At 45.1% G+C, this 26,147-nt stretch overlaps 1 protein-coding gene across 1 annotated transcript in view; it reads left to right on the top strand.

Moving 5' to 3' along the window:
- The window catches only part of Wwc2 (WW, C2 and coiled-coil domain containing 2), a 164,463-nt gene that overhangs the window by 59,294 nt on the left and 79,022 nt on the right, over positions 1-26,147 (top strand). Inside the window, exon 2 of the mRNA NM_133791.5 lies at positions 10,553-10,662. Coding sequence (NP_598552.2) covers positions 10,553-10,662 — 110 coding nt within the window. The remainder of the gene's footprint in view (positions 1-10,552; positions 10,663-26,147) is intronic.

Here is a 26,147-nt window from a genome sequence, read left to right as displayed (position 1 = left end):
TTCACTAACTAGCTAGATATCTGATATATCTCAGCACTCCTTCCTGAAAAGCTTCACGGCCATGGCAACCCAAAACTTTCTCCGGTCCAGCACCTTGTTCCCATCACTCACCCACACAGTTTATGCGTGTGTGTAGCTGTGTGACAGGTGCCACCCTTCTGAGTTCACCTTTATAAACCTACATCGGACAACATACCAGTCCGTATCTAACCTAGAGCTTATCCAAGGCTACTTGATACGGCGTTGTTTGAGGATGATTAAAATTCCCATCAGCACCAGGCTGTACTGCAAAGTCCAGTCTGTGATCTCACGGTGAAGGAAGTAATATGACAAGTGAAAGGTCAACCCCAGTGTGTTGCTGATGTACAACACAGGCTCCAGGGAAGGTCTAGAGAGACAGCTACTTGTTGTAGAAGGTACTTCTGAAGAGAAGAGCGTGGGAACTGAGTATCTGCTACAATGATGCAGTGTTTAACAAAGAAGGTGCAGTCTTGTAATTTCCTGGTAACATTGCAGTATTTTGGTTTGTTTGTTTGTTTGTTTGTTTGTTTGTTTTGTTGACTATGTAGTCCTGGCTGTTCTGGAACTCACTCTGTAAACCATGCTAGCCTCAAACTCCCGGAGCTCTGCCTGCTTCTGCCTCCCGAGTGCTGGGAGTCAAGGCGTGGGACACCGTCCCTGGTTCCTGTTGACATTTTGCAGAACAAGATCTAAAAAACTGTGTTCAAGAGACCACAGCTGCTGTGTGGAGAAGGGAGCACAGAGGGACTAAACCTTGGTCGCAGTTCCGGAGCAGACACGCCAGTGGCTTTGATTCCAGAGAGTCAGCCTATAGGGCTTTGATGGACTCAGTAACTGGCTGTTGGAGGAGGAAGCATCCCGGCCTGAGTGTCTGAGTTCCTGCTGCTGCTGCCGTTTTCTAAGATCAGATTGTGTGTGGGGACAGATGGAGGTGAGGGATGGAACTTTGGAGGGGGCATCACGGGTTGCAGTCTGTGTGAGTTAGGTTTGCTGTGGTCGTAGGTGGTCCTGTAGCACTGTCAGGTGGAAACAGCTGGCTGGAAATCACGTGTCCACTTGTTGTTTTCCCTTCAGGTCTGTCTGTCAAGCACCTCACATCTTGCTAGGTGCCTGGCATACAAAGATGAAAAACCAGTAGAACGTCTGTGGACTGAACAAACCGAGAAATGCAAACACAGTGAAAATATTTGAATGGGAAAAAGATTTTCCAAGCTTATAAAATGTCTCTAATTGGTGTCATCCCAGAGACGAGGAAGGCACTTAAGTTAATTTTAAAGATGAAATCTTAAAGGACAAACACGCTGAAAAGGAGAACCGGGCAGAAGATGGGCATTGGAAGGAGAGAGGATGCTGGCGCTGGCGCCTCCGTTAGGAGAGTGGACTGGGCTTTCGTGGACTCTGTGGCTGTTCAGTGGTTGGTGTCCGGGCTCCACACTGTGGGTGTCTTGCTCCTACGCTGTGGAATCGTGGGACACTCTCATTCTTTGTCACCTTTTCTCGTTCTTTCCTGCTGTTAATGAAAGTTAAATACCTTGTTGGAACTAGCGGGTTTTCTTTCTTCCCTGATGTTGGTATTTGTAGAACACTGTGTCAGTAATTTTTGCCAACCATATTAAAAGCAACCTTAGAATTATTAAATTGTAGCATGATGGATAATGGCCCAGCCCAGGAACCTTTCTTGTAGGCAGGATCGTTGGGTGGGCTTTGTGTATGGAAGGTGCCTATCGGTGTGGACCCAGGCCAGTAGATTTCCTTACTTTTGAAGACAACTTCCCTTTTAACAAATAGGGAGTCTTCAGATAGGTAAAAGAGAAATCACTGATTTAGTCTGAAAATACTGTTCTTTTCTCAAAGGAGGACAGATTTGTAGAGTACTTCCTGTAGAGTTTCGGTGCATGGCTAGCTGAGACTTGGGTTTCGGATGGCAGCAATGCAGGAATACCTTGGTGCATGCCCAGGGCTACCTTGATGGCAGTCGGAAAATGTAGAGAAGACAAATGTTGATTTGTTTAGAATTCTAACACTGTGGTGTGACTTAACAGTAAGGATTGCTTTGTGTTAACTAAATTACCCCCCCCCCTTCCTCTCCTCATAGCTACCTCATTACTTGAATAATTTTCTTATGGTGTCATAAGGAGATGCAACAAAACATAACTTGTTTCTAAAATGTGCATGCGGGTGCCGCTGTGAAAACACCATCCACTGTGGACGGTGTCCGCCAGAGGCCGCCTGTGTGCAGGACAACCGTCACAGGGCAGAGGCCTGCATCCTACACCTTGGTGTCCTGGCAGAGGAAACTTGCTTTCATCATCTTTAATGGAGTAGCTCTCTCCCCGCATCGAGCATCGCTGCAGAAGGACCCCGGAGTTGCTAATGGGGGAGCCGGCACTCTGGGTTTCTGTAGAGGAACTGGGTATTTGTGCATTGCCAAAAAGTGGCAGCAGGATCGGCCTCTGGCCAGGGCAGTTATACTCAGCTTCCTCTGGTAAAGACTGCCTGACAGCTTCTGCTGTTCCCTGCTATGGTCCTTAAAAGCAAAAACCAAAATAAACAAAGGGCAAAGAACAAAAGAAGATAATTAAATGTTTGCAGGCAAAGTAAATTGTGAGTTTTATTTAACCTCACAACCATCTGTAAATTTTGTTTTGTTTTGTTTTGGAGGATGTCTTAAAGTTATATGTATCTGTTGACTGTGACTGTGTTTGTGGGCTGTGTATGTGTGTGTGATGTGTGAGCAAATGTTTGTGATTGTGTATGATATGTGTGTATGTGTGTGTGTGATGTGTGGACAAATGTTTGTGATTGTGTGTGTATGATTTGTATGTGTGTGTGTGTGTATGTGTGTGTGTGTGGTGGGACTGCACCTGTGGAGGTCAGAGGACAACTTGTAGTCAATTCTGTCCTCCTCCCATGTGGGTTCTGGGTGTGGTGACCTAAATAGCCTTTATCATCTGAGCCATGTCCCCTGTCTAGTGCTGCTCTAAGCCCATGGTCACCAGTGTGGGTACAGAGAACTGAGGTTGCAATAGAAAGTAACTCATGATCATACATTTTCTCCATATTTCTTTTCTTACATCCTTTTCTGATAAGCCAAGGAGAAAAGAGTTCACCTCACAAATCTTTAATCCCTTTCTAATGCTTATCAGTGACCCCGTAGGCAGGAGCAAGCAGCAGTGCCATGAGCAGGGCCCTGATGGGTCTATAGATCCATTTCCTTTTCCTCGTATTTACTCTCAGTGGCTGTGCTGGTAAAGAACACCAGTGGAGACCCAGCTAAGGAACAGAGCCCGGAGTGCTTCAAGGTCTTGTACAGACTCCCCATGGTGGGTCCCCATACGTGCCACCTTTTCCTCTAGTCAGTTGCATTCGTCATGTGTAACTAGACTTATCGGGAATTAATTCTGGTGTAAAGAGCTAGGATTTAGCTTTTTGTTCTCAATAACTGGCCAGCCAACCTTGCTACCATTTAAAAAATAACCATGCCTTTGTTCATAGGACATAAGTAGTATCTTCATGAAATACTTACAACTTCAAGAGATTCATATTCAAAATGTGTAAAATTCCGCTGTAGATCAGTAAGGCCAAATGATACAACTGTAAGATGAAGCTGATCAAACTGAAGGAGCTGCCCCCCTCACTACGGGGTACACACACAGCTCAGATCTGAACCCCAAAATGCTGCCGAGTCCAAACCCTTGTGAGCCTCGGACAGCACCACAAGTGAGAACTTCCACACTGTAAAATATCATTTCATGTACAGAAGTATTAAAATTATTGTTTAAATTATCTTCAGGCTGTATGAAGCTTATATGAATTTTATGTTTAGGTTTGGGTCCCATTTCCAGAATAGCTCATGAACTTGCAATATTAAAAATAAATAAATAAAACCTGAAGCAGATCTGGTTTTACTGGCATCCTCTGTGAGTTGTAGTGAGATCACCCCAAGCCTAGCCAGTCTCCAGGCTGGTGGGATGTGGGTACACACACATTCTCTTCTGTGCTGTGGGAAACCGTGGCAGAGGAGAGCCCACATGCAGGACATCTGTGAGAATTACATTTTTATTTCCTTCTTTAATGTGTGTGAGCATTCATTCCCGTGTGCGTGTGCAGGTGCACACGTGCTTGTGTGTGCATGCACGGGTAGTCCAGGGGCTAATCTCAGGTGTCATCCTCAAGAATGCCGTCCAGTTCCTTTAAGAGGAGTCATTTGTTGGCCTGGAGCCTACCAAATAGGCTAGACCGGCTGAGTGAGCCCAGAGCCTCCTTTCTCTAACCCTCCAGCACTGGGATTCTAAGTGCAAAGCACCAGCCATTCTCAGCTTAAAGTAGGTTCTGGGGCTTGAACCCAGGTCCTCAGGCTTACAAGTATTTTGCCTTCTAAGCTGTCCCCTCAGCCCAAGGACTACAATGTCTTGGCACCAATATATCTTTTTTTTTTTTTTTTTTTTTTTTTGAGACAGGGTTTCTCTGTGTAGCCCTGGCTGTCCTGGAACTCACTCTGTAGACCAGACTGGTCTCGAACTCAGAAATCCACCTGCCTCTGCCTTCCAAGTGCTGGGATTAAAGGCGTGCGCCACCACCGCCTGGCAGTACCAATATATCTTTAAAAGCATGTCTAACACACATTGAGGTTTTACAACTTTAAAAAAAAATTGACTTTTTTTTTTAAACTGTAAAAATGTGCATATTCTTTGTTCGGCTACTAGGAATTTACCAGGAAAGGTATGCACGGTTACAGTATGAACTATTAGAATAGCTCAAGATGGGAAATGGAGGGGCTTTAGTAAGAGTGTACACTGTTGGTTTATGTAGGGTTTCTAGTGAGGGTGTGTGATGGTTTGAATAAAAATGGCCCCCATACACTTATAGCGAGTGGTGCTATTAGGTGGGGTGGTTTTGTTGGAGGAGGTGTATCACTGTGGGGGTAGGCTTTAAGGTCTCAGATTCTCAAGCCAGGCACAGTGTGACACTGTCTTCCTGCTGCTTTGAATCTGGCTGTAGAACTCTCAGCTACCCCCCCAGTCCCAGAGGCTGCCTCCCTGAAACTGCAGCTCAGCAGCATCATGGACTCCACCAAGGCGACAACAGGAGCGCACAAACCTCCCGTCTCTGGGGACAGTCCTGTTATGAGTGCCACCATGCTTCCCACCCTGAAGTCAGGGCACTAAACCTCTGAACTGTCAGCCGGCCCCAGTTAAGCATTGTCCTTTATAAGAGTTGCCGTGGTCATGGTGTCTGCTCACAGTGATGAAACCCTAACTTAGACAGAGTGTAAAGGACACATACATTCATTTGTTGAGCATATGGGTGCTTTGCCTGCCTGTGATCTGTGATCCTTGGGTGTGCCTGGTGCCCTCAGATGCTAGAAGAAGACATTGTCTAGTCCCCTGGAACTGGCATTACAGACAGTTGTGAGTCACTATGTAGGCGTTGGGGATTGAACCTGGGTCCTTTGGAAAGTCTACCTGAGTTAAACACGTAGCTATCTTTCTAGCCTTAAAGGATGCATTTTTAAAATCAAGATTCAAAACTACAGTGTATATATAGCTTATTTAGTATGACCTGAACTTGGTAAAATGTAGGTATTTTTATTATTGTACCTATGTATCTAATTATTTACTGAGCACAGCCCCTGAGGAAGCATCCTGCTGTTAACTGAGATTACTCAACGATAGTAAGGCTAAAGGGATTTTTTTTTTTTTTTTAAGATTTATTTATTTATTATATGTAAGTACACTGTAGCTGTCTTCAGACACACCAGAAGAGGGAGTCAGATCTCGTTACGGATGGTTGTGAGCCACCATGTGGTTGCTGGGATTTGAACTCTGGACCTTCGGAAGAGCAGTCAGGCGCTCCCACCCACTGAGCCATCTCACCAGCCCCCTAAAGGGATTTTTAAAACTTCTCCTAGCTCTGCAGTTTTGACAAAAGTCCCATAACAGGGCTGTCTCCAGCAAGACAGGAGGCTTGTGTGGTCCTGTCCTTGGCTTGGCGGGATCCGTAGTGTTCTTTAGCTACAGGCTGGGATGCAGCCCCTTGGTGGACTACTGTTTGGATAGCAGTCCTTTAAAAACCCCTCTTCCTCTTACAGACATTCCTACCTTCTTGGCTGGCGTGGCCACTTACATTCTCAAAACCCAGTAATCTGACAAGCAAATATTTCTTGCCTCTCAGCGGGGAGAAGAGTTCAGGGAAAAGTGTTTGCTGGACTGGCTTGCTTTCCTCAGTGGAGTGAGAGCACTAAAGAAAGAGGAGAGAAACTTACCTCCAAGATGCAGTCTGACTCGTAACGCAACTATAGTAAATCAATTAAAAAAAAAAATCACTACTTTGATGCAGTACTAGATTTCCTTCTGTCCCCGTTGCCAGGCAGTCTATCGAGTGTCACCCTAACGCCAGTCTTCATACTGGCGTGCTCAAATGCACTTACTACTAATGTATAAAGATGGACCCCCTGTCTCATTATGTAGCCCTGGCTGGCCTGCAACTTGCTATGCACATCAGGCTGGCCTCAGACTCCCAGAGACCCGCCTGCCTCCGCCTGCCTCTGCCTGCTTCCTTCCCAGTGTTGGGATTAAGGTACATGCTACCATTCCCAGCTAGACATGGAACTTTTGGAAAAGAATAACATGTAATCCCTCAGCCCTCTGTCATTTATGTAATCATCATTTCTCATGTCCTGACTATGCTGAGGCAGGCTCTGTGTGCAAAAGCAGGGCTGAGCGAGGCTTGGAGCACAGAGCATGCTGTGGTGATGGCTGCTAGCACAGGATTCCTGGATGGCTGGGTGAACTACTCCTGCCAACCTGGGCTTCAGGAACTGAAGTAAGTCAGCAGCTGTGGACCTGCTAAACCACCTCGGTGGCCCAACTCTTTTACTTACTATTTATTATTTTTAATACTGCCAAGTTGTTTTATAAAAGCATTGCATGTGAGTGAAAGTAACCGATTTTTCCATATTAGCACCGGAACTGCGTTACCTCGCTGAGACAGGGAAACCCAAGTGAAGCCTCCATAGGTTAATAGGCTTGAAACGCAGCCTCAGCATTGTTGAGCTTGGCCGTTCTCTTTATTATTGGGGATGTTGAACGTTTCCTCGTTTTTAATTATTTATTGTCTCTTATAAAAGGACTTTATTCACTTGGAGTCTTGGCTTTCTTGTATGCTTGTTCCTGCCTTCCAGACCAACTTATTGAGGCAACATTTATGTAACGTGGATTAACAATTATTCTGTGAGCAGCACATTGGCATTTACTACAGCCAGGGCGCTCGCTGTACAACCCTAGACTGTATTCACTGAGAAAAATTCCTGTTTCCTCACGGAGCTTTAAGGAGTCTGTCTGTCCCACCATCTCTGTCTTCTGGAACCAGCCATTTGCCTGTGTTCTGCTCTTATGGACTTATGGCTTGGGTGTTAATTTTATGTGATGGAATCATGCAATGCTACTTTTTGTGCTTTTCTTTCAGTTTTCTTTTAAAATTAACTATAGGTTTAATTATGATATGCAAAAACTTACCCCCTTTTTAAAAACATATACCATTGTAGGTACTGAAGCGTTTGTCAGTAGTATCTGGTCCCCCAAACAACAGCATAAGTGAGGCGCTGTTTCAAAGGCCTGCCACTTGCAAGCAAGCTTTTGCAGAGGAGAGGGTGTTGGTGAGGGACTGCTAGGTAGGCATTAGGTGCAGAAGGGAGACTGGTCAGAGTGAGCAGTGGTTAGGAAGTGACTGTCTGAAATACAAGCGCCAGGTTTGGGGAGAGACCCTGCTATGATGGGGGATTGAGTGTGTTTCTAGGCCAAAGGGCAAAGGTTAACTAGCCTGTCACAGTAACTCCCCATCATCAGAATGCCACCATAGCTGTCTACTTGATTTAGATTATTTGTGCCCGGATATAGTATTCTAATCTGATGGTTTAGTCTTTAAACTTTGACATCTATAAACATACACTTGGTGGTTTTACGTATGGAGAGAGTACAGCAAAAGTTATGCTATACAGACGCAGCGAGTAAAGCATAAAATCTCCTTTTGAAGCTGGACTGTAAAGAAGATTTTGCGTTAACTTTTTCATGACTAGAGCTTCTGAAGAACTGGTTCTCTGAGTTTATAACAGATTTATACCTAAGATGTCGTTCTGCACTTACAACAGCGGCAGTTAAGTGAGTTCTCACTGACCAGGTCCGAGGGGAAACCACAAGCATCTGCAAACTGACGACGACGTCACCACAGCTTGTGATGATCCTAGTACACTGCCTGAAGCCTTGAGAGGTTTTTTTCCCTCGTGTGTCCTACTCAGGCCTACACTTGTCGATTTAGTACCAGGAATAAGATCTGTCTCTTGTCATTCAAGCTTGCCTTTCTTTCCATCTCCTCCACCCCCCATTTCATGTGACAGCCTGCGTCTGAAGTCAGGGAAACGGGAGTCCTCGAGTTGGACAACAGCACAGCTGCTGCTGGGCAGGCAGGCGGTGGTGGGTGTCCTCAAGGTCACTTTCTTGGGTATTAGATCCTTTGATATTGCATGTAATTCCTTTATCAAAAGAAAAATGTTTTTTTTCTGGGCAGCTCATTGGCATGAGGTACATTTTGAGTACAATTCTAAAACCAGGATTTAATAAAAACACAACAACAACAAAAAAACAACAACAAAAAAACAACAACAAAAAAACCTCAAGTTGTGTACGGACTTACTCCATGATTTCACAGTAAACTTGGCAAATGGTAGCATTTAATATCTCTGCGATTGATTTAACTCAATCAACAGATTTAGCAGTTCACTGTTCACCAGGCCCCGTGCTGTCAAGCTGTTGCAGTTAGGGTTCTGTTGTGGGAATTAAAACACCAGGACCAAAACAAGTTGAGGCGAAAGGGTTAATTTCAGCTTCCTGGTCCTGATCTCAGCCCATCACTGAAGGAAGTCAGGACAGGAACTCAAACAAGGCAGGAGCCTGGGGGCAGGAGCAGACAGAGGCCGCTCAGTGTGTTTTCTTGCAGAGCCCAGGGCCACTAGTCCAGGGGTGGGCTGGGTTGGCCCACATCAGCCATCAGTCAGTCAAGAAAATGCACCACAGGCTTGCCCACAAACCAGTCTGTAGGGTCGTTTTCTTAATCACGGCTTCCTTTTCCCAAATGACTTCAGCTGTGCCAAGTTACCAAGAACTAACCAGCACAGTTAAAATTTAGCCCTCTCCCCCCATCCCTTTTGGTGAAAACCAAAAAACTATAACTGTATCAGCTACTGGGACTCTTGTATAGCATGTGGCAGGACAAAGATTTGAACCCAGATCTCCTTGCTGCGTATGCTAAGTTTTTAAACTTCTAGGTGAGAGGCTCCAGAACTACCTGGAGCACATTTGTTGCTCGGACCCAGAGTTTGTAGATCACCTTAGAGGCGAGACGTGTTTGTGTTTATACAGCCAGTCCTGGGGGCACAGTTGAATAGCATGGGGATTTGGAATGGGACTCCCGTGCCACTTGGGAGTAAATGGAAGGATTCACACCAGGTTGTATCAATAACCACTTACAGTGGCTAGAGAGTGTTCTTCTGTAATCCCTTTCTGTTTTCACGTGAATCCGAGGACAGGTGGGTAGTTAAGTTGCTGGAAGGGCATGTGGATTAGGGGGATTACCACAGAGAGAGAGAGAGAGACAGAGAGAGAGACAGAGAGAGAGAGAGACAGAGAGAGACAGACAGAGAGACAGAGAGAGACAGAGAGAGACAGAGAGAGAGAGACAGAGAGAGACAGAGAGAGAGGGGGAGAGGGAGAGAGAGAGAGACAGAGAGAGGGAGAGAGACAGAGAGAGAAAGAGGGAGAGAGAGAGGGAGAGAGAGAGACAGAGAGACAGAGAGAGAGGAGAGAAACAGAGAGAGGGGGAAAGGGAGAGAGAGACAGACAGAGAGAGAGGAGAGAGACAGAGAGAGGGGGAGAGAGAGAGGGAGAGAGAGACAGACAGAGAGAGAGAGAGAGACAGAGAGAGAGAGAGAGAGAGAGAGACAGACAGACACACACACACACACACACACACACACACACACACACACAGAGGGAGAGACTGAGACCCAGTTAGGAGGGTTCACTGCTTGGCTGTGTTAGAGCTGCTTGCCCTCAGGAATGACTGTGATTCAAAGGCCAGAACTCTCAAACTCATGTCTAGATTTCATGCCCCAGGGAAGGTAAGTGAAGAGGTGTCTGGGTTTGTGTCCTGAGGGGCTATTGTAATGCAAATTCTAGGGACAACCAAGAACAAAAGGCAACTTAGATGTTTAACTTGCAGTTAGGAGACTGACTTTTTTTTTTTAAGTGTATGAGTGCTCTCTCTGCATGTACACCTGCATGCCAGAAGAGGGCACCAGATTCCAGTATAGATGGTTGTGAGCCACCCTGTAGTTGCTGAGAATTGAACTCAGGAACTCTGGAAGAACAGATAGTACTCTTAATCACTGAGCCATCTCTCTAGCCCCAGGGTACTGACTTTTGACACTTCTGGTTTGATGGGCGAATCACAGTGTGTTTCTTCTGGTTTGTTGTAGGTTAACGAAGCCCCTGTCCTTCGCTGACTGTGTCGGGGATGAGCTGCCCTGGGGATGGGAAGCGGGGTTTGACCCTCAGATTGGTGCCTACTACATCGACCACATCAACAGTAAGTTGTCTCTAAAGATCTGCAGGCAGTCCTACAAAAGGATGAATGTTCTACAAAGTACTGTGCCTTATTTTAAACTCCTGTTTTCTTAATGTCTAGCACTCAACTCCAGGGTCCTCAACTTAAGTACTTGGAGTGTGTGTGGAGCGAGAAGAAAGAGGGTGTCTGGGCTGTCTGCTGGGCAGGCGATGGGTCTAGACTCATGTATAGGTCAGTGGGGCTGTGTCTATGGCCCCTGGTGCTTCTCTCTATGACCCTGAGCCTCCTGATTGCAGTTCTCTCGTGCTTGTCTCGAAAACATGACATGGTCAGAGCTGAGGCGGCCTGGGTGCAGGGACAGGCGCATCCATCACTGGCTCTGGAGTCAGCAGAGCTGTCTGGAAGTGACCAACTCTTTTCCTTCTTCCCTTCTGTGTGCTCAGTGGCTTCTGGTTTGCAGGGGAGCTCTTGCTTTCAAGGGTTTAGGTCTGCCTGAGGATGGATAAGGAGGAGACCGGCCACGGCCATGAACTTCATATATAAAGACTTTAAAATAATGCTTGTGTGTGGACACATGCGTGTGAGTGCATCACTTGTGAGGTTCAGAAGAGGGCGTCAGATCCCCTAAGACCCCCTGGAGCTGGAGTTGTGGGCAGTCAGGAGCCTTCTGGGATGCTGGGAACCAAGCTCTGGTCCTCTGCACCAGCATGGAGCTCCCAATAGCACTGAACCTTCCCTTCTCTTCTCTTCTCTTCTCTGTTTCTTTTCTTTTCTTTTCTTTCTTTTTTTTTTTTTTTTTTTTTTTTTTTGAGACAGGGTTTCTCTTTGTATCCCTGGTGTCCTAGAACCTGCTGTGTAACCAGGCTGGCCTCAAACTCAGAGATTCGCCTGCCTCTGCTTTCCTGAGTGCTGGGAGTAAAGACTAAGCCTGCACCGCCGCCACCTGGCGATACATTAAAAAAAAAAAAAAAAAAGCCAGCACAGAGTGAGCTCCAGGGCTACACAGAGAAACCCTGTCTTGGAAAAACCAACCAAACAAAAAATGCTGGTAGTATTTTTTATTCATCGTGCATATGTGACTTCTTGTTACCTGAGTATTTACTTCTTTATTAAGCCCTTTAAAGGGTTATTCTAATTGTAGTACACAGAAATCAGAACAGTTCACTTTATCTCATTTAAAATTGTTTCACAGATTTGAGGGAGCCCATAATTAATTGATAGCCATCAAAAGATATGCAGATAGTACTGTATATATCTTTAGGAATTATAGCAATACTCCAGTGATAGTTTGTAGTGCCCTAGGTAGGTGTGTGAGACATTCTTTAAAATATTTAATTTATCTTATGGTATGTATATGAATGCTTTGCTGCATGTATGCATGTGCATCGCATGTGTATAGATGGCCACAGTGGTCAGAGGAAGGCACCCACTTCTCTGGAACGGAAGCTTTGGATGGTTGAGAATCACCACGTGGGTCCCGGATCCCAAGCTTGGGTCTTTTGCAAGTGCTCTTAACTGCTAAGCCATTGCTTCAGCCCCGACATAGTACATCTTTTGAGAGGCCCCAGATAACTGAATTAACAGGTAGTTGAGATTCGTACAGTGAGGTGAGATTCAGGAGCAGAAGGAAGGAACAGATACTCTAAGGTACCAAGCCTGTTGTAAAGAGCATGTGAGCAGCAGCACACCGTTTGTGTGTGCACATGCATGTGTGCGCACATTTGATTACTTAGATCCCAGCACCTTGTGCATGCTAAACCATTGTGCGTTGTTAAAGTTAGCTTTAACTTTATGGGGTTTTAAAGTGTTCTGTCTGAGTGCCTGGTGCCCAGAGAGTCCAGAGAAGGGTATTAAAGCCTCTGGCACTGGAGTTAAAGATGGTTGTGACCTCCCCGTGGGTGCTAGAACTCAAACCTGGGTCCTTTGGAATAGCAAGCAGTCAGTGCTCAAAACCACCGCGTTGGGTGGAGAGATGGCTCAGTGGTTAAGAGCACTGACTGCTCTTCCAGAGGTCCTGAGTTCAATTCTCAGCAACCACATGGTGGCTTTCAACCATCTATGATGGGATCTGATGCCCTCTTCTGGTGTGTCTGAAGATAGAGACAGTGTGACGTGACATACATACATACATACATATTTTTTTTTTAAATCACCGAGTTGTCTCTCCAGTCCAACTTTGTATTTTTTAAATAAGATTTTCTTGCTAGAGCAGTAGTATTATATACTACTATATGTATTACCCATCTGTCCATTTAATATACAGTTATGGTTTATCACTGATTAACCATCAAGCAATACTCTTGTAAAGTGGCAGAGACTAATTTTGGTAAAAATTAAGGTAATTTTAAACAGTATATTTTGTCCTTATATAATTGCAAACACACAATTCACTAGAATATCTAAAATAGCTATTTCACTTTGTAATACTTACTTTAGATGGATAAAATTAGCTTTCTTTCCATCAAAGTAATATCTGGGAAACTAAAAGCCAAGCAGTTGTCCAGGTTTGAGACAGTTGTATGTAGCCTGGAACTTGCTATGTAGACCATGCTGGCCTCAAGTTGCAGACATATGCCTACCACTTTATCCCCAGTGCTGGGATGAAAATGAAAAGTATTGGCTACCACACCCAGTATGTTAGTGTTTATTTTATGTTTTTCTGTCTTACTATTTAAGCACTGCCAACTCAAAATGACTCTTAAACCAAAACCACAAAAGAGGAAGTAAGTAACAAATTCCTCTTTGCCCGCAACACTCCTTCCAGTGCGTCCTGTCTGCCTGCCCACACACTCTCCGGGATAACTGAATGAGGCCAGCGCCAAATCGTTCCTTACTTAGACACTGGTGTGTGTGTGTGTGTGTGTGTGTGTGTGTGTGCTCTCGGGCTCACACATGGGTGACTCATTTTGTATGTTTCTTGAATGCAAATCTTGTAGATCCTCCTGTTGTGTCTTAGGATGTCAAAGATTTGGCATGCATGCCTCCCTCACCAGATGTGTCCCTGACAGCCATGGCCTTCGTGGGCTTCCATCTCCTCTACCATGACCCGTGTTCTCCATGTCTATGCTTGCTGAGGTCACCGGTACACCACAAGATGGTGACAGCTCTGGTCCCACTGTGATCTTGAGTTCTTTGCTTTGTCACTGTAGATCATACCGTCCTCCTGGCTGCAGGACTGTGTGGGATCTTTCTCCTGACACACTTTTCAGCACCTGCTTGCTTTCTCCCCGCATGTCTCTGACCTGACCTTCTTCACCAATGCCTTCCTGGAGGATTTATGAAAGATGTTTCTGCTCCTTTCATTCTGTGGCTCTTCGTGGGTGATAACTTCCGTTTCTTCTGTTGACCGCTGACTGCTACCTTTGTCCCTCAAGCCTTTCAGAATCCTGACGTAATACTGCTTTCTTTCTAGAGCATGGCGTTTCCATTTTGCCCATTTGCCTGTCTATTTTCACCCCCTGGCCTGTGCTAACGCGCCAGGGAAGGCTGTGCTAGTGTCCCGTGTCTCCTTGGTTGACTTCTGGTCTCTGTATTATTGGTCTAACTCCAGCCTTAGCCACCTAGAGCTGGGCTGTTGAGATGCCTCTGCTCTCGGGAGGCTTCCTGCTGCACTCTCCACTGAATGTACCCCTTCCCTCCCTCTTCCCTGCGCCCCACATTTCCATAATACTAGCACACAGGGGATTTTAAAGCACTGTCATCTTGCACTTGTATTTGTTTGCACATCACAAATCTTCACCAGCTTGTTAGCCTCTTGGAGGCAGTGACCGCATCTTACATGGTTGCATCTTATGTGGCCTCATCTTACGTTTTTATCCTTGGATGCCTCATCTGAACTCATGAAGAGAGAGCTGTGTTATGTCATAGAATAAAAGCTGATTTTTTTTTCTAATTTAAAGGATTTAAAGTGCATTTCAAGCATATGTTATACTTCAGAAAGAAACATTCTGAATATATAAAACCTTGATTATTAGAACATTAATTTTTAAGCCTGCCACTTTGCTTTATTATATAATTGTTACCTAGTAGCCCAATGAATATACTATTCCCCGAGAGACCTGAGTTACTCGAAGCAAGTTGTTTCCTTACTGAGAAGGAGTTGCCTGTTATCTCATTAATCTTCAAGACATTCCTGCAAAGTAGTCCAGCAGGAGCAAATGGTATTATTTCTTCATAACAGCTGGCCCACACATATGTTGTGTTTTGACATTGTATAGTTTCAGCATTATTTTCTCTTTATTTAGATAAAAAATGAGACAAGAAATGTTTGGTTGCTAAATAATATTGCTGCAAAACAGTCTTAAATCTCAGCAGTAAAGGCTTTGACCTTGACAATGAGGTGTCTTTGGGCCACGTCTCACATTTGCATTTCGCCTTCTTGGTGGGTATGTGTGGCACATAGGCTGTAAGGACAGGGTGTTTGTGTCTACCTAGAAAGTTGTATAGTTTGTAAAGTTTTGATATTTTTACTACAACCAGAAGGACATGACTCTTAAAAGGTTAACTTATTTGCATGTATTTGTGTAACCCACATGAGTTTCTGTGCACCGTGGATGTGGAGGTGCCAGGGAAGTCAAGATGAAGGTACAGGAACTGGAGTTACTGGAGGTTTGAGCCATCATGTGGCTTCTGGGAGTCAAACCCAGGTCCTCTGGAAGTGCAGTGAGTCATCACTAATCCCCAGACCTTCTCTTCAGCTCCAGAAGGAAAAAGCCTGTGATAGCTCAGTACTACCATGACTTTATTCCTTTAGTAGTTGAAGTGCTGGCAATGCACACACAGAGGCACAGGTGTTGCGTGTGTTTTCAGTGAACTTTGACCAACATGTGTTCCTTTGCAATTCTCACCACAAACAAGACCCAGGACTCTGCTGTCCTCCAGTCAGCCCTTCTTCACTGCTGCAAACATTGCCCAGACTTCCCTCACTGTAGCTTAGCTTTGTCTATTCTAGAAGTCTCAGCAACAGGATGCTGTTGGGTGTGGTCTTTGTTTTGTTTGGAAAAAGACAAAAAGGACAGTGTCTGACTATGTAGTCCTGACTGGAATTTGCCGTGTAGACCAGGCTGTCCTCTCTCAGAGTTCCTCCTCCTTCCTTCTCTTCCTTGCGCCACCTTGCCTCACTGAAGCAGATTCTTTTACTTGACATATTTAAAAAAAAAAAATAGAGGGCCACCCCCTGCCACAAGCTAGCATGACCACAACGAGCAAGCATGTTGTGGAGATGGGAGAGAAACGGAGGACCGCCTGATGTGAGTAGTCTGTACTGCCACCTGACGCCATGGTGAGGTCCCCTTACTGGCTGTGACACTGAGAGCCGTCCCCACACCTTGCCTAGGCGGCATAGTAGAGCTGGCCTTGGGGGTAGGGCACGGGTGAGCTGGCCCAGAGGGTATAAGCATGGGGGAGATGCCTCCACACATTCACCCCTCGGCACCTGTGGCAGGCGGGAGAGCTGGCTCTACCCCTCCCTGGCTGCTGCACTTGGGATAGTGGCCCTGAACCTCACCTGGGTAGAGCTAGCCCCAAGGGTGTGAGAGTAGGAGGGCAGCCCCCGCCCCTCACTGGGGTAGTGCTGGGGAGCTCACTCTGATGGCACAAGAGCAGGAGAGCTGATGGGCTGAGTAACTCAGCTACCACCCAGGCCCAGATCCAGGCCTTTGAGTTGGTCCACCCAACATCTCCCTACTGGAATGTGTGAAGGACCTAACTGGTCCTGCAGATCTAAAGCTGCAGGACCTCCATGACACAGGGTACCAGCAGGCTATCTGAGAGCAATCCCAGTGAGAATCCTGTATTGATGGTGTAGTAAGAGCCAGAGACCTCGACCAGACCAAGGGCTCATTGCAATGAACGTTTCCTAGTAAAGATGTTTGGGCAAAAAGGTGCTCTGTGTGACACATGGTGACACATGGTGATACATACAGCCTCCACAGCGAGATGTCTTGTTTTTGTTGTTTTTATTTTTTGTTTTCTTTTGGGGAGATGTTGCAGGGGCAAAGTGGGGATACGGCGGGACTGGGAGATAGATGAGATTGGGGTGCATGGTGTGAAATTCACAAAGGATCCATAACTTAAAACACACACACACACACACACACACACACACACACACCCAACCAACCAACCACGAAGGTGTACTAATCAGGGCTGGGCTGGAAGGATGGATCAACAGATAAGAGTACTTGCTGCTCTTTTAGGGAATTGGGTTCCGTTCCCAGTAGGCACAGAGGTGCTCACAACCACTTGCAACTCCAGTTCCAGGAAATCCAGCATCGTCCTCGGGCCTCCTGCGTGCATGTGACGCACATGCATAGTCTCATGCACACTAAGTCAAATCAAATCAATATCTAAAAGTAAACGGTACTGATGAACTGAACAAAGCAAAGCATATTCTACACTTTATAAGTATACTTAATAGGGAACTCCTATTCAAAGCGTATGAGCAGTTTCCTAAAAGTCAATGTTAATGAGAAAATCTAATTTCAAAATAAACAACAGGCATTTCATGGGCACAACAGTGGCCTCCCTTATATTCATCTATGATGTCAATATATTACATTCCTTTTTATCGATTATTAGTATTCATTAAAAATCTGTTCTGGCATTGAAATTGTTCCCAGTTGGTGCTATTATGAAAAAGGCTGTTGTGAGCATTGCTGTAGGAGGTTTGTTTTGGTTTTAAACTGGAACAACAGAAATAAAAGTTAACCTTTCTATCGTAGCCCGTGTGTGTGAGCCAGTGCAAGGGCATGCTGTGCATTGACCCCATGCCTTGTGCAGCCAGGCAGAGCACTGCCCCTGAGCTGCAGCCCAGCCCGTGAACACAGTCTGAGTGCAGAGTGTTAGCTCTGTACATTGCTGTGCGCGCATCAGATCTCTCGAAGGCGAAACTATGGCCCAATAGTGTTTGTGTCCCCATTGTTGCTCACGGCAGTCACCATTCTTGCTGGGTTAGGTAAGAGTTTCACTCTGTTAGATGCCGCATCAATTTTTTTTTTTTTTGAAGTAAAAAATGTGTGATTAAAACTCCCCTGTGTCGGACAAAATCCTAATTAACAAAATCAGAAATGAAAAGGGAGACATAACAACAGATCCTGAAGAAATCCAAAACACTATCAGATCCTTCTACAAAAGGCTATACTCAACAAAACTGGAAAACCTGGACGAAATGGACAAATTTCTGGACAGATACCAGGTACCAAAGTTGAATCAGGATCAAGTTGACCTCCTAAACAGCCCCATATCCCTTAAAGAAATAGAAGCAGTTATTAATAGTTTCCCAGCCAAAAAAAGCCCAGGACCAGACGGGTTTAGTGCAGAGTTCTATCAGACCTTCAAAGAAGATCTAATTCCAGTTCTGCACAAACTTTTTCACAAGATAGAAGTAGAAGGTACTCTACCCAACTCATTTTATGAAGCCACTATTACTCTGATACCTAAACCACAGAAAGATCCAACAAAGATAGAGAACTTCAGACCAATTTCTCTTATGAACATCGATGCAAAAATCCTTAATAAAATCCTCGCTAACCGAATCCAAGAACACATTAAAGCAATCATCCATCCTGACCAAGTAGGTTTTATTCCAGGGATGCAGGGATGGTTTAATATACGAAAATCCATCAATGTAATCCATTATATAAACAAACTCAAAGACAAAAACCACATGATCATCTCGTTAGATGCAGAAAAAGCATTTGACAAGATCCAACACCCATTCATGATAAAAGTTCTGGAAAGATCAGGAATTCAAGGCCAATACCTAAACATGATAAAAGCAATCTACAGCAAACCAGTAGCCAACATCAAAGTAAATGGAGAGAAGCTGGAAGCAATCCCACTAAAATCAGGGACTAGACAAGGCTGCCCACTTTCTCCCTACCTTTTCAACATAGTACTTGAAGTATTAGCCAGAGCAATACGACAACAAAAGGAGATCAAGGGGATACAAATTGGAAAAGAGGAAGTCAAAATATCACTTTTTGCAGATGATATGATAGTATATATAAGTGACCCTAAAAATTCCACCAGAGAACTCCTAAACCTGATAAACAGCTTCGGTGAAGTAGCTGGATATAAAATTAACTCAAACAAGTCAATGGCCTTTCTCTACACAAAGAATAAACAGGCTGAGAAAGAAATTAGGGAAAGAACACCCTTCTCAATAGTCACAAATAATATAAAATATCTCGGCGTGACTCTAACGAAGGAAGTGAAAGATCTGTATGATAAAAACTTCAAGTCTCTGAAGAAAGAAATTAAAGAAGATCTCAGAAGATGGAAAGATCTCCCATGCTCATGGATTGGCAGGATCAACATTGTCAAAATGGCTATCTTGCCAAAAGCAATCTACAGATTCAATGCAATCCCCATCAAAATTCCAACTCAATTCTTCAACGAATTAGAAGGAGCAATTTGCAAATTCATCTGGAATAACAAAAAACCGAGGATAGCAAAAACTCTTCTCAAGGATAAAAGAACCTCTGGTGGAATCACCATGCCTGACCTAAAGCTCTACTACAGAGCAATTGTGATAAAAACTGCATGGTACTGGTATAGAGATAGACAAGTGGACCAATGGAATAGAATTGAAGACCCAGAAATGAACCCACACACCTATGGTCACTTGATCTTTGACAAGGGAGCTAAAACCATCCAGTGGAAGAAAGACAGCATTTTCAACAATTGGTGCTGGCACAACTGGTTGTTATCATGTAGAAGAATGCAAATCGATCCATACTTATCTCCTTGTACTAAGGTCAAATCTAAGTGGATCAAGGAACTTCACATAAAACCAGAGACACAAACTTATAGAGGAAAAAGTGGGGAAAAGCCTTGAAGACATGGGCACAGGGGAAAAATTCCTGAACAGAACAGCAATGGCTTGTGCTGTAAGATCGAGAATTGACAAATGGGACCTAATGAAACTCCAAAGTTTCTGCAAGGCAAAAGACACCGTCAATAAGACAAAAAGAACACCAACAGATTGGGAAAGGATCTTCACCTATCCTAAATCAGATAGGGGACTAATATCCAACATATATAAAGAACTCAAGAAGGTGGACTTCAGAAAATCAAATAACCCCATTAAAAAATGGGGCTCAGAACTGAACAAAGAATTCTCACCTGAGGAATACCGAATGGCAGAGAGCACCTGAAAAAATGTTCAACATCCTTAATCATCAGGGAAATGCAAATCAAAACAACCCTGAGATTCCACCTCACACCAGTCAGAATGGCTAAGATCAAAAATTCAGGTGACAGCAGATGCTGGCGTGGATGTGGAGAAAGAGGAACACTCCTCCATTGTTGGTGGGATTGCAGGCTTGTACAACCACTCTGGAAATCAGTCTGGCGGTTCCTCAGAAAATTGGACATAGTACTACCGGAGGATCCAGCAATACCTCTCCTGGGCATATATCCAGAAGAAGCCCCAACTGGTAAGAAGGACACATGCTCCACTATGTTCATAGCAGCCTTATTTATAATAGCCAGAAGCTGGAAAGAACCCAGATGCCCCTCAACAGAGGAATGGATACAGAAAATGTGGTACATCTACACAATGGAGTACTACTCAGCTATTAAAAAGAATGAATTTATGAAATTCCTAGCCAAATGGATGGACCTGGAGGGCATCATCCTGAGTGAGGTAACACATTCACAAAGGAACTCACACAATATATACTCACTGATAAGTGGATATTAGCCCAAAACCTAGGATACCCAAGATATAAGATACAATTTCCTAAACACATGAAACTCAAGAAAAATGAAGACTGAAGTGTGGACACTATGCCCCCCCTTAGAAGTGGGAACAAAACATCCTTGGAAGGAGTTACAGAGACAAAGTTTGGAGCTGAGATGAAAGAATGGACCATGTAGAGACTGCCATATCCAGGGATCCACCCCATAATCAGCTTCCAAACGATGACACCATTGCATACACTAGCAAGATTTTGCTGAAAGGACCCAGATATAGCTGTCTCATGGGAGACTATGCTGGGGCCTAGCAAACACAGAAGTGGATGCTCACACATGGGTGGATCACTGGGCTCCCAATGGAGGAGCTAGAGAAAGTACCCAAGGAGCTAAAGGGATCTGCAACCCTATAGGTGGAACAACATTATGAACTAACCAGTACCCCGGAGCTCTTGACTCTAGCTGCATATGTATCAAAAGATGGCCTAGTCGGCCATCACTGGCAAGAGAGGCCCATTGGACATGCAAACTTTATATGCCCCAGTACAGGGGAATGCCAGGGCCAAAAAGGGGGAGTGGGTGGGTAGGGGAGTGGGGGTGGGTGGGTATGGGGGACTTTTGGTATAGCATTGGAAATGTAAATGAGCTAAATACCTAATAAAAAATGAAAAAAAAAAAAAAACTCCCCTGTGTCATCTGTAGCCCAGGGCAGGATGCCCTTCTCCTGTAAGCTTGCTAATGGTCTCACACTGCCTTTCTGTTGCTCACTTACCAAGGGATGCTTCCAGCTTTTAGTTATTGTGAATAATGTTGCCAGGTACATGGGTGTGAAAGTTTTCTTTGAGATCCTGTTTTCGGTTGTCTTAGATAAACACCCAGAAGTAGAATGCCTGGCTCACAGCTCTGGTTCTAACTGAGGAATTTCAACTGCTTTTCATACCCAATGGCCAACAGTGCTCAGAGTCCTGTTCCCAGCATCCTCTTGATCAGACATTAACCGCCTGGCATACCCAATGTGACCATCCTAAGGGGGCCGGAGAGACACACTCTGGCGGGTTTCGTACGCCGTGTGACTCTGCTTCAGTCCATTTAGCTAGGTTTCTCTGTGCTCCAGCTAGAATGCCCCACATACTGTGAGTGATTCACGAGTCACGGTAAGAGGCCTCCGACTCTTGATCAATTTCCAGTGTCTAGTGGCGACTTTAGATCATGTGCATATTTTCTTCAGAGGTAGTTTGCTAGCTTCTTCCAGAAGAGCGTGCTGGACGTTTGATAACTGCCTCTAGGCAAACTGGGAGGAGGGATTACTGTGATGATACCATGAACATGGTATAACCTGCCATTTAGTTAAAGTGTTACTTTCTAGGGGGTTTCAGAATGGAGGTTTTTGACTGTGATGATACCATGAACATGGTATAACCTGCCATTTAGTTAAAGTGTTAGTTTCTAGGGGGTTTCAGAATGGAGGTTTTTGTTTGTTGTTATTTCCATTGAATTCATGTAGAAGGTTTTAGTTTCTGGATACAGTTACAGTAGTAGTACAAAGGAAACAGCACTTCTGTTCATTATTTACATACACAATGTATATATTTTAAGTATGCTGCCACCATAGTCACTACAAAGACATTTTTAGTCATAGGGGAATTTGATCTTTGCCATTGGCAGTTAGCCTTTCTCCAACACCGTGGGAATCTTTGTCACTACAGATTAATTTGTCCTTTTTTCCTAACACTCTTTAGGAATGACATTTAGACTCCACTCACCGTTCACACAGTGAGGATAGGTGCTGTGTGGCTCTTCCTGTGTCCAAGTAGTGTTGGCTGTGTGGTTGTGTCTGGGGTGGATGTCTGCCTCCTGCGAGCTGCCTTTTGTGGCCAGACGCCGCCACCATGTATAGTGTAAAGACCCAAGGCCTGTGAGCCATGGTGAACTCAGGGTGCCTTTTAGATGGAGTATCTGATTGGCCCTGCGAAGTGCCTTTCGGTGCCGTCCTCAGCTCGGAGAGTCCCAGCTGCTGTCTGTCCCGTGTTCTCATCCGAAACGCCAGCTGGTGCAGGTGTATGTGAAGTAAACCCTGGGGCGGATTTCATGTGCGTCTTCCTGCAGGCTAATGATGTCACAGCATTCCCCACCATTGCTGTGTGAATCTGTGTGCACGAATTTCTCTATCTGTGAAGACTTCGTTCATACATTTTACCCAGGTTTTAGTCATCTGTCCGGTTGACGAGTTGCTAGGGAACTCTATGCTTACTGCGCTAAACTCCTTGGAGCCTTTTCTTCTGTTCCGTGACTTCTCTTCTCAGGGTCCTTACAGCAGATTTGAAGAGCTGAAGATTTTGAAAGCCCAATTAACTTTTAAAAATGTCCCCTATCTTTTGAGTTCTAAGAAGTCATGTTTTCCTTTGAGAAGGTGTAAAGTGGTCTGCTTTTTATTGCAGAGATTTCATGACACTCTTACAATTTAAATTGCTCCTCCACGCCAAATTATTGTCTGAGTTTGGTGTGAAGTAAAATTGAGGTCTGTTCATCCCAGACTATTTCTTTTCTTTCTATAGTGTGTTTGTTTGGTTGCATGCATCTGTGTGTATGTGTGTTCACCTATGCATGCATGTTAGAGGCCAGAGGTTGATATCATGTGTCTTCTTTTGTTGCTGTTCATGTTATTTTAAAATCCGACTTGCTGAACCTAGAGCTCACGGATCTGGCTTGCACAGTGAGTCCTTGGCATCTGCCTTGCCCTCTATAACTGAGGTTGTAGAAGCATCCTTCCTATCCTGACTTTCAGGGTTGGCACTGGGGATCTGAACCCAGTCTCTTATTCACACACTGGGCCATTGTCCCAGCCTCTCTATAACTATTTCCCGTGTGGGTATGCTTTTCCCACCTAAGTGAGTGGTTACCTTTGCTTAAAATACGTCGGTGTTCATATTAGTTACTATTCCAGCTCTCTTGGTCAGGGCAACCTATAAAAGGGAAAACAGTTAGTTGGTGGCTTGCTTGTTGTTTCAGAGTTAGTCCCCGATCATCCTGACAGGAGACACGGCAGGCAGGCAGGCTTGACACTGGAGCAGCAACTGAAAGATTACATCCTGTCAGCAAGATGGAGGCAGAGAAGGAGCCAAACTGGGCCTAGGATGGGCGTTTGAAACCAAAGCCCACCCATAATTATACACCCCCTCCAACAAGGCCACACCTCCTAATCCTTTATAAACAGTCCACTAATTGAGAACCAAAAATGCCCAGAAGACAGTCTTGCCTGGGTTCTCTCTGACCTCTGGCTCTTACAGTTTTGCTTCCTCTTCTCCGATTGTCCCAGGGTTTTGAGGAGAGGGGTGATATAAATGCTCGTTTATGGCTGATTCCTCCACAGACGCCTGCGCTTGTGATGAGCAGTGCATTATCCGCTGTGCACTGTGCGGTGAGGCTCTCCTGGGAGGTCCGAGAGTTACACCAACCTACGCAGAGCAGTGAGTGGTAGCAGTAGGTTTGTGCTGGGGCCCATGAGCATCCCAGTCTTGGGTTCTTGGTCACATTTACAGTACCAGGTTACAGTACCAGCATGGTACGTGTACTAGAGGCCCTCGATCCAACCAGAGAGTATGATCCCCTTCATAACCGAGTGGTCTTTTCCGCTGCGTTTGCTCATTAGTAAAGTGACTAGTCCTGCAGCTGGAAGCCTGGGAGTGAAGGCTGCAAGGCAGGGGTGGCTGTGACAGCCGCAGCAACAGTGGCAGGTCAGCAGCCAGATGGGAGATAAAGGGAAGAACTGTCAGAGGCGGTTACTGAAGACAGACAACTGTGTTTAGGCTCTGGTCACCGGGAAAGTTCCAGGGAACTGGGAACTGTAAAGACTGAAAGCTCGAGGGCATCAATACCATAGTACCCCAAGATGTAATGCTAGCCACTGTGGGGGCTGAATCATTCAAACAGCCCCAGGCCCCAGGCCTTGAATTCTCTGGGATCCAGGGCTTCTTACTCATTCATGGCTAATGTCCAGTGTGGGCCGGTCCAGCAGGGGTAGCCTGCTACTGGGCACTGCCGCTGGGTACAGCATCTAAATGCAGGAGTATTGGTGGTTCTGGCCCAGAGCGCTGAGCCTCTTACTCAGTACAGAGAGCCTTTAGTCTCTGTTCCTGAAGCCTGGAGTGATAGTCCCCAGCTCTCAGGGCAGAGATGCAGTCAGCTTCAGCTTCGGCCATTGCACCCCTGTATTTGTTATTTTATGTTGCTGTGATAAATCACCTCAACAACCGAGCAGTGGTGGCGCATGCCTTTAATCCCAGCACTTGGGAGGCAGAGGCAGGCGGATTTCTGAGTTCGAGGCCAGCCTGGTCTACAGAGTGAGTTCCAGGACAGCCAGGGCTACACAGAGAAACCCTGTCTAGAAAAACCAACCAACCAACCAGACAAAAACCTCAACAAAGATTTTTTTGGGGGGGACATTTCATTCAAACCACCACAAGCCCTCAGGTCTGGAATACGCTGACCCAGGCCATCCAGCACTTGAAGATGTCCTCACTCAGTCCCCACTAGTGTCCTGCGTAGCAGACGGAGCCAACGGCTGCTGGTCAGCGTGGTGGGAGGCGCCAAGTAGAAAATGCGATCATTCATATATTCCACATACTTGCCAAGTTTGGGAACTTCTCGTTTTTCTTCCACCTAGATATAAATTTGACATAGGTCTTCCTCTTTCTGACCTTCCAGATTTCTCTTCAGTTTTTAAATTTTTTTCTCTCTTCATTGTTAGACTTAAATTCCATTCGAAGGTCCTTAAACTTTGTCATTCCCGAAGTTGTGCACTCTCCCTGTCCCTCAGTGTGTGTCTCTTTGTCATGGTGTCTCTTTGTAAGTACTATCAGATGTTTACACCTGATTGTCTTCATTGTAACTAAACTTTACCTATGAGAAACTTTAATCAGTCTTCAGAGCCGTAAGACCCAATCGTGTACCTTTCTATACTTATCTCGCACATGTTTTGGTCACTACTGATACTAAATGGGAAACAATTCAGAATTACCTCATCGCCTCTTCATGATGCTTTCCTTTTGCACCTTTGCTTTCTTCAGCTCACATTTCTGTCAGGTGATCTTTTAAAATTGCAGGTTAAGATCCTTGCATGCGTTTGCATAGGTTTTGCTGTGACATACTGTTGCTTACAAAGTGAGTTTCCCACTTGAGGTGAGAAGGATTGCCATTGCATGGATAGGGCAGGGGTGAGGGGACAGACAGGTGGGAGCTCCTCTTCTGAAATGTGCTGCCTACAGAAAGTGCTAGCTGACCCTCAGAGGTTGGCTAAATTAACAGAAGAGAGAGGGATCCTGGGTCAGAGTTTAGGGAACAGGAGAGGAAGACCATAGCCAGAGCCAAAGGCTGCAGCCAGCTGCAGAACATGGGGCTCGGTAGGTAAAAGAATAAAGGATGCTGAGTGTCTGGCCTGTGTGAGTCATAGCTGGAGAAGTGCAAGCGGCGAGGTCCGCCTGTCTGGGAGTTTTGGTGTCGGGTTCGATTCCTGCCGGGGTGGATTCACTGGATCACAGTTTTTCAGTCAGATGAGACCCTGTGCTCTCTAAATTGCTGTATAATTCATTACCCATCCTTCTCCAAAGCTTGGTGGGATTTTTTGTGTGTGTTTACTGTGTATATAATGATTTCCTCCAGTCTCTTACTTAATCATCTAGTAGGTGCTTAATAATTGCATATGGAACAATGAATAGCAGGTACATTTTGCAGATGCTTTATAAAATGAAAGATAGAAAAGTTGTTCATATTTATTTCATCCATTCTTTTGCACGCAGCAGGAAGAATAG

This window comes from Mus musculus, chromosome 8 (genome assembly GCF_000001635.26).
Source record: "Mus musculus strain C57BL/6J chromosome 8, GRCm38.p6 C57BL/6J".
Classification (NCBI taxonomy): domain Eukaryota; kingdom Metazoa; phylum Chordata; class Mammalia; order Rodentia; family Muridae; genus Mus; species Mus musculus.
This window is presented reverse-complemented; position numbering and strand designations above follow the sequence as displayed.